Source organism: Pleurodeles waltl, chromosome 5 (genome assembly GCF_031143425.1).
Source record: "Pleurodeles waltl isolate 20211129_DDA chromosome 5, aPleWal1.hap1.20221129, whole genome shotgun sequence".
NCBI classification, from domain to species: Eukaryota; Metazoa; Chordata; class Amphibia; order Caudata; family Salamandridae; genus Pleurodeles; species Pleurodeles waltl.
In genome coordinates this window covers 748,588,712-748,602,814 of record NC_090444.1, presented here as the reverse complement: position 1 = coordinate 748,602,814, position 14,103 = coordinate 748,588,712, and the positions used below count along the sequence as shown (strand labels likewise).

Here is a 14,103-nt window from a genome sequence, read left to right as displayed (position 1 = left end):
GGAACAGTTCTGATTCTTGTGTTTTGTGTAAAAGCCAGTGCTTAATTTGAGTTGGCAGCTCCAAGTAGGGGCCTCCGACACTTATTTTTGGGGACCAGTACTTATTTCTCCTCATCAGGCATTTCCCGAGAATGAGAGGGAAAACAACACAAAACAGAAAGGCGGAAGAAGATATCGATAGAAAATCCATCACCAGGGAGAGAGCGGAATCCTGTACATGTGAGATAATGGGACAGGGCAGATTCAGGTCTACGCGCCCTTAGTATTCAGCACACTGAAATTTTATAGGGCCAGCCACTGGTGTCTGGGCAGCGCTTTACGCACAGCAACTTATTATTTCAGAAATTAAGCACTAATAAAAATCCAGTATTCTTAAATTTAGAACGATTACAATTACTAATAACAATAAAAGGAGTAGTAAGTGTTTAGGCAGCAAGAGTCACAGACCTGACGTTCTATAACTAGAGTACAATAAAAACAACTTTCTAGTTTTGATTTCATTTGAAGTAGTTTTTTAAATATACCTATAATACCAAGAAAGTAGTTAAAATATGAGCCTATTATTTTATGTAGGCTAACTTTCTGTGAATTCCCTACCAATGGAGGAGAGGACCATCCTATATTTATTTGTATAGCGCATACCTGTGAGGGTATCCTTGCTCTGAGGAAGTGTGTGTACCTAGCCTTGCGTATGGCAGGGTGATTATTTGGAGTCTTCAGCTTCTTGCAGAATCCAAGGAGCGAGGACGAGGCTTTGATATGAAGTGAGAGGTTGTTCCACGCTTTATGTACAATGTAAAAGAAGACAAGCCCTCCAGATCAGGTTCTACGTATGCGCGGATTTTGTGCGAGTAGGCGTCTGGCAGAGCGGAAGTGTCTCCATGGTTGCTGGAAGGAGATGGAATGGTTTCTTATCTGTAATCCTAGTTCTCTCTCAGAGAAATCTCTATTGAAATCATAAGCACTGAACAGTCCTGCCCACATGTGAAGATCCCTGAGCACTTCTTTACAATACATTTTCTTCCACTCTACATAAGGGCTCTACATTCCAAATCACTTTATAGGTACAGTCCGACCAAAGTCTGGTCAAAGCAAGAGAATACTGTGTTGGGTGGTTTCTCAGTGTTAGACACCAAACCAGTTTATACAATATGTGCTCAACAGTTGTATGTAAAAGATTTATGTTATAGAACCATAAAGAGTTTGTGGTTCCTGAGGTGAAACAGCAGAGTTGCCTTCATCTTTAATCTCTAAATATAAACACTACAAAGTATTGATCTCATATTCAGGTATTATTCCTTCAAATCCAGGTTAGTAGCATTTATTGACTTCTAGTTGTCTCAGAGTTTAACACTTTATTAAAGCATGATTACTAAACAATGCACAGGAAAGTGGTCAATCCCATAAAGTGGAAGGGGGTTGCCTTCGAAGATACCAACTTGTGTAGGTGCAGCATTAGCAGTTCACTGAGAGGTGGAGATAAAAATACAAATTGCTCTATGGAAGGAAGTAATGCTGAGGTGTGGTTATATTCGGAAAGCAAATGCAGCTTGTGTACATTGGATTTTCATTGTTTTTTACCTTATTTTATTCAGAAAAATATTTGTATTTTTCTAAACCTGTGTGGTGTATTTTTGTGGTGTCTGTATGAGTTATTGCAGAAATACTGTACACATTGCCTTCTAGTATAAGCCTGCCTGATCTGTGTCAAGCTACCAGAGGGTGAGCACATGATATTTGGGGTTGTGTTGTGACTTACTCTGACTAGGATTGTGGTCCTTACTTGGACAAGGGTGCATAGGCCTGCCAACTAGACACCCCATTTCTAACACTGAGGTTTAAGAGTTCAGTGTTAAAAGTATTATTAAATGGATTTGCAAGATGTAGATTAGTCGTGTCCCTCTGCTTCCTGAGGTCTTTCTTTAATAGCTGACTGGCGGTTGCTCCTTCAGGAGTGAGAGATTCTGCAGAAGGCTTTCCCCCAGTTGGTACATCAAATATTAAGATAAAAAAAGTAGAAAACGTTTAACCTTTTCGGGGAGGTATGGTGGTTAGTTTTTAATGATTCCCCATCATGTACCTTTGTAGGTACATTACCTTCTGGCTTGGCTACAGTTATACCAGGGAGCTTTACTTGGTTTACTCTTTTTTTATTTCTTGCTTTGCATAGTTTTTTTCTGAGTTTTCCCAAGCATATAGGCTCTGATGACACTGGAAGAGAAGTTTGCAATTCACACCCATCCTCAGGACAATGTGTGTCAAATACTAGATCTGAAAGGGCCTTGGCCGCCGATGAGGATGTTATTTGAGGAAGCAAATCTTTTATCAAGTACCCTTCGTTCTCTTCAAGTCTCTCCCCATCCGTCACTGAAAAGGGTAGTTAAGCATATTCAGTTGCTGATCACTGCTGTGCCCATGAGATTTAAGAGTTATTCTGAGATATTCTATAAGTGAAGTTAAAGCCTCAGGAATGGTCGCTAGTTTATTGACCATCGGATCATAGAAACAGTCTATAATGGTTGCAACTGCATGCGCTTGAGCACGAGTGATCAAATTATTTAGCTCAGCCAACTTCTGATTAATTCCAGAAACAGAGGTAGCCATTAGATTCAGTAAGTCCACTTGCACGTCCATTTTATTAGATTGGTTTGTTGGGCATCAAGGGTCAGTTGAGATATTCTAAGCAAAATGTCCCAGATTATCCTTGGGTTCACTGGAGCAGTAGAACCATGTGGTACAGTAAACTATGCATTGGGGAAGTGCCCACTGGTAGCTCCTCCTGAACTTTTGGAATCTTTTGGAGAGTTAATAATGGGGTCCCTTCGGGACCTGGCCTCGCTTGTTGGAATTTCGAGGAATCAAGATCTTGATGGCCTATACAATTAGTGTCCAGATTACATTGCCCTTTCTTGATTTCTACTATTACTTCCATTGGGACTGGGGCTCCATGTATCAGTAACAATCTAGAAGATGACTGCGGAGTCTTTTGTTCTGGGGAGGGATGCGGCGACAGGAGGCCCAATGTCAGAAGTTCCAGGACACTGGCCGGGCTCCAGGAAAATTCTTTGCTTTCCTCTGAATCATTCTTATGCACTGGGTTCGGGAAGTCCTCCTTAGGACCTAGATTTGGGTTGATAGCTTGTGAGAGACTGCTGATGCTTTTTGTTGGTGAAACTGGATCTGGGAGAGAGTTCAAGTAATTAGAAGTCACATTTTTCTGGAACTTTTGTTGACCTCTAAAACAAGTGTGCTGTAGGTGAAATGGGCGGCTGGGCTTCCCATGCTGATATGGCTTTCACACTGTTGCCCGTTGGAAGAGGATAATATGTTCGGGACCCTCTCGCAGCCTGACTGCATCATGGTACCTGCATGCTTTTAGGCCTGCTGGGTTCTTGAATATAGGACTCTTAGGTGCTAGAATATAGACTAGCTCTGCACAACCACAATCCTTTTTATAGGGGACTTGTTGAGCTTTATTGTTTTATAATTTTGGCATAAAATACCCACCCCTTTAACTGGTGCCGCTTCGGCAGGTTTCTGGGGCACACTCTCAGCAGTGGCTAGCTTCAGCCACTGTACTCACCCTCTGAAGGCACTCCAGTAGTCACCTGACAAGTCCCCAAATGAGCCCTAGAGGACTATGAGGAGGAACAGGCAGGTAGAAGAGAGCCCAAGGCACTTGGAGCCACAGGTACAAGCCAGGGACAGCAGCACAGCAACATCACCTCCCACCTCTCTTCTCTCTCTCCCTCTCACCTCTATCTCCGCTCCTTCGCAACTGTGATTCACTCCAGGAGCTTGCACAGCTTGCAACAGGGCTTCAAGGCTTGCTTCTAGGCTTGCTTCAGGGAGTCAGGGCTTCAGGAGCAGCTGCAACATGAGTGGCATTGGCAGCGTCAGCTGCAGCAGAGTGGGTGTGCTGTAGTCGCCGTGGGGGTCAATTACCTCCAGGTCCGCTATGTTGCCACTATCCTGCCACTGCGTGCTGGGATGTCGCACTATTCCAGTTCCCGACTGGCCCCACGCCTGCACTAGCTCAGACACGACTTACAGCCTGCGACCCAGATGCTACCCTCATTGCCCCTTGGCGGCAAATGATCCTCAGGCGCCTCTTCTCCTCATGCGCCAATGAGTCATTCAATGGTTGGGAGGTGTGAGCGTAAAGTGGTAGACAACTAGTTCAGCATTGCCATGCACAAACACATAGCAGCAGGTGAGGCATACAGCAATTAGTCTGCAGCAGATGGAAGACTCACCTGTAGCCTTGGACACCAGCAAGTCTTTTAGAGCCGCTCTGCTGTACTGGCTGCAAGGGCTCCTTTTGTGGATAGGCCACACCGCTCATGTAGCCTCTCAACTTTCTGTAATGCTAGTGAAACTGACAGACAGGTGAGAAAAACCTAGGGAGCGGGCCGTAATGTAGCTGTCATTTAAGCATTCCAATGCTGAGTCAGCCTTCTCCCCAAAAGATCTTGGATCCATCAAAGGGCATGTACATTAGACATGTCTTGACATTGGCTGAAAAATACAGTAGGCAAACTGGCATAATGTCTGAGCACAACACGGATACCTGTGGCTTGGCTCACACAGACTTTGTGTCAAGGCTAGCACTTAGTACATATTTGTCAGCATCTTGTGCGTCCTGAATTGTTCCGGCAAATGTTGCCCTGGGTCCCCCAGGAGAGCCGGAAAGATACTGCTGCCCATCTCTTAAAAGGCATGTGTGTAAAGGCTGAATAGGCTGACTGTGTTCCCCTGCAGACTGTCTTCAGTCTTTCTGGTGCCAGGAGAATAGACAATGTTTTCCTGATCCACATCAAAGAGTGCAGAAAAAAATAAACTAATATTAGCGCAGAGCTTTATGCCCAAATGTGTTGCCTCACCATAGTATGTGGATGTAGCCCACATCAATTATGCCGCCGGACATGTCACCGCCTGCCCTGCAACACTTAATTAAACAGCACTGCAGCTGTAGGTGGTGAAATGCCTGTCAGCATAGTGGGTAGGGCAGCAAAGAAACGAGATGAAGCACCTCCATAAAAATAAACAAAAATAACAATCACTGAGGGCAAACACCAGCACCCAGTATGTGTTGGTGTTTGTCCTGCAGTGAAATGCCCGCAAATCCCTCACTCTCACCTGCAAGGCGAAACAAGACTGTTACGGAGTCCGACCGCACCATCTAATGGCATGTGGGAGAAATTTCTTGATCCATTTTGGCGTTTGAGATTATTTATTCTAAAGGTCAGGAATCTGCAGTTAGAAGTATACGTCAGAAAGACGTGCCAGACAGCTAGGGATATGTGTAGCCAAACGTAACAAAGTTACTAAAAAATAAAATCCTAACCACCAGGCATAAATTGCTTAAAAGTGTCGCTGAGATAAGGAAAAGCCATGAGATACAAGACAATGCCCATGTAGACTTTAATATTAAATTTTAAAACTGCACCATTAAAAACACAGGTTCTGGGTAGGTTGCTATAAAGCAGATTACTAGCAGCTGGTAGGGAAGGAGAGTATGGTCAATGCATAGCTGGCAGTATCCATTAAAAAATATATATTTTCGTTCTCAATGGTCTGTTTTACACCTTGTGCTATTATTCATTTAATTAGGATTATCTCTGCCAGTGACGTCATCAAAATAAACTACCTGTGAAATCCATCTAAAATGTGACTTTGCTCAAGTATGACGAAGCACAAGTGCCTTTCTAGAAACTGTTAATGTATATATGTATATTAAACTCTGAATATTCAGCATTCTCATTGCTGTAGTGCCAACTAAAGAAAAATTCCAGCACAATAGAGAAAAAAATGGCTTGCTGCCTCATTACAAGTTTATAGGTCGGACCGCCAAACTGCCATATTGGTGGTTTTTCGACTGGCGCCAAGTCGATGGTCCCAAGACCGCCGGATTACGAGTTCCCCATGGGGCTAGTGTGACTGGCGGGGGAAGGCAGGGGGCAGGATAATGGAGCTTACACTGGCCATGTATCCCTACCTGTCGGCATGACTGGTGGAATGTGCCCATGCACCACGTTGTGCATGGGACACAGTGCGCCCCTGAATCCAAAATGTTCTTGGGGGCCCACATTGGCCTCCGTCTTACCCCCTCACCCCTGATTTGGGCCCTTTACCTGCCTGACCACCAAGCTTTCCATTGCCATTGAAAGACTGTCGGTCCTGCAGGTCGTAATGGCCACGGTGATCCCAATGCTGGAATCTCCAACATTGGCCACCGGAGTCACAACAGCCATGGTCCCCGCCACACGGACTACGGCAGTGCCGCCTGGCGGTCCTACTGCCAAACTCGTAATCTGGCCAAAGTTGGCAGTGGCTGGACCGCCACCGCTACCGTGGAGGTCCACAGACCTCTAAACTCATGATGAGGCTGTTGGTATCTAATTTAACACTGTGGCATTAGGCCCATGACAAAAACTGAAAACTACAAGGGTTGTAGTAAACTAGTAATTAATGAAGCACATAATATATTGCATTAATCACATCGTTAGTGACATAATATTCACCCATTTGCCTGGTCTTGAACAGGCGTTGTGACTCAACACCCTCGCATCCTAACCATGTATTCTCTGGGATTCTTAAGGACAGTAAAAATTCTATGTGACATGTAATAAAGGATTTCATCATACTTTCAGGGTTATGATGGCAATTAGTCAATAGCATTCCCAAGGTGTGCAGTAACACTATATAAAGCACAACTTGGAATGTCTTAGAGTACTTAACACACATCCTGATATACGCTGTTCATCTCACTTTCTAGCACTGCATGGCAAATTGTTACTCCTAAACTCAAGTAAAATAAAGACAAAGGACATTAAACAGCGTTGTTTAACATGCTTCTTAATTTTTTTTAACTGCTCTACTAGAGCAGTGGTTCTCAACCTGTGGTCTGGGGACTCCTGGGGGTCCGCAAAGCCTTCTCAAGGGGTCCATGACTGCTTAGAAAATGTAATAATTTTAAAAGATTAGGTCCCCAGCTTTCAGTTATGACTCAGTGGGGGATCCCCTGATTCCAGTAATGATTCATTGGGGTCCATGGGTTGTAGTACTGATAAAGTGGGGGTCCACAGAGGTCAAACGGTTGGGAACCACTGCTCTAGAGTACACATTTCAATCATTTTTTTTTTTTTTAAACTACCTCGTCTTGAGATTGTTGGATCCACTTCAACACCGCTCTCGTATGGTGTACCGCCATTCAAAGGAAGTTCATAGGTCCTAAAAAAAAAATGACAGGCCTTTTTGTCAACTTTAACTATAGTAAAAAAAAAGTATGCTTCAGAGTATACAGTACTTTAATAGAACTAAAAACTATTTGCTGCAAAAAATTGCTGGCTTTGGATGCAGCTCTGGCCAAGCAGATAATTTACTGAAGTGGACCGAATTTACAACATAACACTTTGTCACACATCAGTTATTCAGATATGTCCCACAAGCTTACTTCTTCATCGAAGCTTTTGATTAATAACAGTTTTAAAGTAACTTACATAAAATGTATTTAAATAAAGTTTATTAATCACAAATCATTTGCTCTTGCCATAGGTATTTTGCAAATAGCATTGCATGAATCACCATACAATCGGAAGGCATCTGTGTGAAAAGGGCTAACCATTTGGACTGAGGTAACAGTGCAGTGTAGGTGAGTCACACAGAACAGGCTGTAGTCAATGTAGGTGAACATGTGTGATGGTAATAATAAAAACAGCAAATCTATAGTCAGTATGAATGCATTTAGTGTCTGTTCTGTCCTTTGCGTAAAAAAACACCAATCTCAAACTCAATGCATCCTTAGTGATTAAGCCAGTTGATAAAGGGGGATGGGATGTTGTCATCCAGGATATGGACTTCCATAAAACTGAAATTTATACCCAGTTGGCTAACAATCATCATTACGTTATTTGGACTCGGACCCTACCAAAGACATTCAGAGTTTGATTCGTAACATTACTTGAAGAGGAAAGACAGAGGGGTTTCTTAATCAAAACGAGTTTCTATTTTTGAATCCTGCATTTCCAAGGACGCCCGTAATTTACACCCTTCCCATAGTACATAAGAATGAAGAATTATCTCCTGGATGGCCAATTATATCAGACTGTAGTTCTATTCTTGGACCACTGGACCGTTAAGTTGGCTTTTTTTTTTTAAATTAGGGATTTTGTACCAGCGACCCCGTGCTATGTGAGGGATAGCATGAATATGATCAACAAGCCAGACTATCTTCCTTTTGATACCAACATCAGTCTTCTCTGTACTTTCGACGTTGAATCCCTTTATACTACCATTCAATAAAAGGATGGCATTGCAGTCATTGAAATGGTACTCCATAGACGGTTTTGTCCCCACTCTGTCCCACTTCTTTCATTTTTTGGACTTCTTGATTAATGCCTCACAAGAACATTTTTCTATTTTGATGGCCAGTATTACCAACAGGTGAAAAGTACATCAATGGGGGCTGTTTTGCCCCACATTTTTCAATACTTTTCAAGGATAACCTGGAATCTAACAAAGTTCTCTCTGACATCAGTCCATTCCAAAACCACATCATTGTATGGAAACGATATACAGATGATATCTTTATGATTTGGCGTGGCTCCACAGAAAAGGTGATTGAGTTTTCTGAATGGACCAATACTAATTGTAGTGGGCTAATATTTACCTTGACACACAGTAGATCACTGGTTTCCTTTCTGGGTCTATTGATAAAAACATCAGAAGGTGAACTATATACATCATTGTACCACAAACCGACAGAAAGAAACACTCTTTTATCATATACAAGTCATCACCCCAGGACACTGCGAGACTCGGTCCCCTATTCTCGCTGCTTCGCATTAGAAGGAATTGCTTTTTCAAGGAAGAATTTTCTGGAAGCCAAAACTCTCTCAAAAATTGATTGCTAGAGGTTACCCCCGTAAACCTGTGAAATGTTCAATGAAGAGAGCTTGGTATTGTCCTTGTGATGTATCACTAACCCCAAAAGGCAAAATAAACAAAGAACACTTAGGCCCTCATTATGACTTCAGCAGTCTTTTTCAGAGACCGCCAAAGCAGCTGCAGCCAGCATACTGCCAGTCAATCAATCAATCAATCAGGTGTTATTTGTATAGCGCGGCTTGTCCCCCAAGTGGGTATACGGGTGCTTGCTGCAAATGTTTATTCAAAAAGCCAGGTTTTCAGTCCCTTTCAGAAGTGGGTCAGCAAGGGTGCGGTGCGGTGGTAGAGGGTAAGGGTGTTCCAGGCTTTGGTGGTGAGGTGGGAGAAGGAGCATCCTCCGCCGGGGCAGCAGGGTACGCATGGTATCTTTGCAAGGGCGAGCAGTGGTTTCTGCTCTGATGGTGTAGGTGAAGGTGGTGGTTCAGGTAAGCTGGTCCTTGGTTATGGAGGCCTTGAAGTGGCATCTTTTCTGGATCGGAAGCCAATGGAAGTGCTGTAGGTGCTGGGTGATGTGGGTTCTCTTGGGCAGGTTGAGGATACGTCTGGCAACAGTGTTCCGGATTGGCTGGAATCTTTGCATGACTTCAGTGGTGGTGCCTGCGTGGAGTGCATTGCCGTAGTTCAGTCAGCTGGAGATGAGGGCTTGTGTCACTGTCTTCCTCGTGCCAATGGGGAGTCACTTAAAGACCTTGCTGAGCATTGGGAACATGTGGAAGCAGGCTAAGGAAACGGCGTTGATCTGGTGTTTCTGGAGAGTTTGCTGTCGAGAATGATGCCGAGGTTGTGGGTGTGATCTTTTGGTGTGGGGGAGGGTCCGAGCTCTGCTGGCCACCAGGAGTCGTTCCAAAAGGTTGAGTGTCTACTGAAGATCAGAACCTCTGTTTTGTCCATGTAGAGCTTCAGGCAGTTGCCCTTCATCCAATCGGACATGTTCTTCAAACAGTTGTGGAATATGGACTTCGTCTTGGTGGGGGTCTGTTGAGAGCGAGAGGATGAGCTGTGTGTCATCAGTGTAGGAGATGATCTTGATGTGCGATCTCAGAATGTGTGCAAGTGGTGTTATGTAGACATTGAAGAGTGTTGAGCTTAGGGTGGAGCCTTGAGGGATGCCGCTGATCGTGTGCTTGACCTGTGAGGTGAAGGGGGAGGAGGGGAATCTTGTTTCTTCCAAGATTGAAGATCCTATGAGGGCAGGGGTCGGTGGGTGCTCCAGAGTGGATGGAGCTCATGAGTGTGATTGTGTTCAGTGTGTTGAATTGTCCCCAGGTGGTGAGCAGGTGGTCAACGGGGGAGGTTGAAGGGATGCTGGGGAGGTTGGTGGGTTGGGGATCGAAGTTACTGTAGATGGTTTCTATCTTGTGGAAGCGGGCGGCAACAGTATTACAGAGTACTTGCAAGGGGGGGGTGGAATTTCCGATGGCTAATGGGCAGGCAAACTCTCTGACAATGGTGAAGAGTTCTGTGGTTTGGTTGGCGATGTTCTCGATCCTGCAGGTCAGGGCCTCTTTTTTACAGCTTTGATCTGATGGTGGTAGTCGTTGAGGGCTGTTTTGAAATTAGCTTGGGCAGTGTGGTTCTTGCTGGTGCGCCATCTTCTGTCCAATTGTTTGCACCTTTGTTTTGATTTGTTGAGTTCTGGGGTGTACCAGCTAGCATTTTCGGTGGTTATATAGGTCTTGGCTGGGTTTGTCGGGGGTAACCAGCTCAGCAGCACTGATGATCCAGTCATTAAAGTTCTCTACTGCCTGACCCAAGTTGGTGGTGACGTGGGCTGTGAAGTGCTGAGTACATCAGTCTATTGTTGCTGAGTGACCTTGGTCCAGACATGGAAGGGGGCGCTGGGTGGTGGGGTGGGGACCAGCAAAGTTGAAGTGTACGATGTAGTAGTCTGACCAGGTGAGTTCCATGGCGTGGCTGTAGCTGATTCTGTTGCTGGACGTGAAGATGGAGTCCAGCATGTGTCCTTCTTTGTGTGTGAGACTTGTGACCAGCTGTTTGAGGCCAATGTTGTCCAGTCTTTCCAGTAGGTTGGTGGAGTTGGTGTTGTGAGGTCGTCCAAGTGGTAGTTGAGGTCTTTCAGGAAGATGTAGTGTTTGGATTCAATGGCGAGCAGGGTGATAAATTCAGTGGTGGCATCACTGAGGCTGGTTCTTGGTCCTGGTGGTCTGTATGCGACGGTGTCTTCGGCGTGAAGCTGGAAGTTCATGTTCCATGATGGGTGTGGTTTCTTCATTGGTGATGGTGCAGGGGATTGATTTCCTGTGTATGATGGCTATGCCGCCTCCATGCCTGTTGGTGCAGTGTTTCATTTTGTAGCCGGGGAATGTTGCCCCGGCAATGTCAAGGGCCGAGACCGGGGTGAGCCAGGTCTCTGTGACGAAGGTTATGTCAATGGTAAGGGGGGAGCTGCATGTTTGCAGAGCAATCTGGTGTTGCACAGGAAGCACCTGAGTTGTTCCGAGGCCATCTCACTCAGCAAGGATGGCGAGGTGTTGGTGGCAGTGATGGAGGTCAGTCCTGGGATAGAGGAGTATCGGCAATGAGTGCAGGTGAATGGTCCTGCTGTGTAGCGGGATGTTGTGAGGCAGCAGTGGTTTTGCATCCGGGGTTGTGAGCACAAAGATCAGCATAGGATGATCTGTGGGGGGTGAATGGGGCCAGGGTTTCTGGTGCTGGACGCAGTCCAGGCGCGGATGGGCTTGCCTTTGGTGCACTGGTGGCGCACCTGCTGAGTGTGCCCACTGCGCAGTTGCGCAGCAGGTTCCTACCAGCAGGGGTTGGGGGGAACAGCAGGAAAAATGGACAAAGTAAAGGTAACAACGGCACAGCATGGAGTCAAAACAGATCGGGGAAACTAAGGATCCAGAAAAACAAGACTATAATTACACTTTACAAAAAACACTTACTGTGACAGTAATTATAGCAATTACACAAGGCGGTGAGTCAGTCCAGGTAGACTGCGGGATGAAACCGGCGGTCTCGTGTGCTGCAGCTGGGCAGCAGGCGTGAGGAGCAAGGCAGAGAGAGCGTGGGAGAGCACTGAGGCAGGGGTCAGGACTATTTATATGTATGTTCCTGTTCCGTTATTTTTTTCATGAACTTTATTAATAAATATTATTTCACTCTGATACTATGCATATAGACTTTATTATAACTCTGTGCAATCCACAAATTACATAACTGTGGATAAGGGACCCTTGTTCCTTGTAAAATACATTAGGGCTCTGTGTGTGCTTTTTTCCTGCTAACCAGTGGAAAAGTCCTTGTGCTCTCTCCTTCAAACATGGTAAAAATGGCCTACACGTAATTGCCACATTTAATTTACTTGTAAGTTCCTAGTAAATGATACTACATATACCCAAATCATGGAAATTAAATGCTACTAGCAGGCTTGCAGCACTCATTGTGCCATTCATTAAAGTGGCCTTTTAAAACATATCTCAGGCCTACCACTGTAGTTTTAAACTGCCCTCTTGACCTGGAAAAATAATCCTTTTGCCAAGCCTAAACCTTCCTTTGTAATGCATATAGGTCACCTCTCAGGTTAGCATTAAAGGATCATAATATGGGACCCCCTGTATTTAAAAAGTAGGATATGTGGGTTTAAGTTTTACATGTCCTGGTGGTGACTTACCTCTAAGGTCGTTTTTCCTTCTGTAAGGACTATCTCTCCTAGCACTAGGTTACCTTATTACATTTAATAAGTGCTAATTTTGGACTGGGAGCCGGTAGAGATGTCATGTTTATTCTCAATTTGCAATTTAAAATAATTTTTAATGGAGAAGTTGGATTTAAGTCACAATTGTGAAAATGCCACATTTAGAAAGTTGCAATTTATTGTCCTAAACATTTGTGTCATTTGCCAGTGTCCTAAGTCACATGACTGTGAATGTCTCTGCTGTTTGGGTTTGTGTATTCCTCTTCTAGGTGTGGACAAGATAAGCCAGGATGGCTAGAGGCAGAGCTGTGTCATGCCCACTTACATTTCAAAAAGCTTACCTCCAACACAATGAACCTGACACTTGCCAGTTATTCTGCCACCCATATGGAGCCCATGCAAAGGGTTCTGCAGGCCTGCCATTGCAGTCTGTGTGAACTGGGTGCATGCACCCGGTTCACTATTGGTCACTGCAACAGGTCACAGACCAGAGGGCAGAGTGCATGTACCTGTGTATGAGGGCACCTCTTCACTAGCAGAGGTGCCCCCACAAACTCCAGGCCCACTTTCCTGGAGTTTGTGAGTGTGGGGACTCCATTGTACACATGTACTGGACATAGGTCACTCACTACCTATGTCCAGCTACATAATGGTAACTCCCAACATAGGCATGTTTGGTATCAAACTTGTTGGAATCATACACCAATACTTTTGCAAGTATTGGTTGTATGATTCCATGCACTCTGGGGGCTCCTTTCACAGCCTTCTGAGGTTTCCAGGCAGCCCCAGCTGCTGCCACCTCACAGACAGGTTTTTGCCTTTCTGTTGCTTGAGCAGCTCAAGCCCAGGAAGGCAGAACAAAGGATTTTCTTTGGAAGAGGGGTGTTACACCCTCTCCCTTTGGAAACAGGTGTTACTGTTGTGTAGCCATTTTTAGCTATAGTTTTATACACGTTATTTTAGCAAACTAGGCCTGCCGCTGTGCACTTTAACCTAGATATATTTTATCTTAGCTTTGTTCTATTATTTTAACATTAGCCACATTTGAGGTCGTTTTATTTTCTCTGTCTAGCTGTTCTTTGCCTTGGTCAGCACTGCATTCTTAAATAAGACATTTCTTTCACTCTGTGCTTTTCTCAAGACTGCAGTAAGATAGGTTGCCGGCAAAAGTGGTACGCTTTGTCTCCAATGTTCACAGAAACATACACACTCTTACGTGGTGATCCTTTCTTGGAACATCAGATGTTTTATTCTAAAAACACTACTTTAACCCATGTACGTCAGAGGGAGATTCCAGCCAGATGACCACGACTGTATGCTGACTGCTGATTGCTTCGCAGCAGCTGCTTATGTAGACTACAGGACTTTTTTCTCAGATATGAGGGATGATCCCTTCCTGCGATCTAACATAGCTTAGGTAGGAGCTATTCCTACAAACCTTAGTGACAGTATGGTAGCGTTATTCTTGTGTTTTACTTTCCTTGTCACAATTTTAA

The 14,103-nt window shown here is 44.6% G+C and overlaps 1 protein-coding gene across 2 annotated transcripts in view; it reads right to left on the bottom strand.

Annotated features, from left to right (window-relative positions):
• Positions 1–14,103, bottom strand: part of NPHP1 (nephrocystin 1) — a 523,503-nt gene that overhangs the window by 156,050 nt on the left and 353,350 nt on the right. For both annotated transcript variants that reach the window (XM_069234711.1, XM_069234712.1), the window contains exon 15: positions 7,157–7,233. In XM_069234711.1, the coding sequence (XP_069090812.1) occupies positions 7,157–7,233 (77 nt within the window). The remainder of the gene's footprint in view (positions 1–7,156; positions 7,234–14,103) is intronic.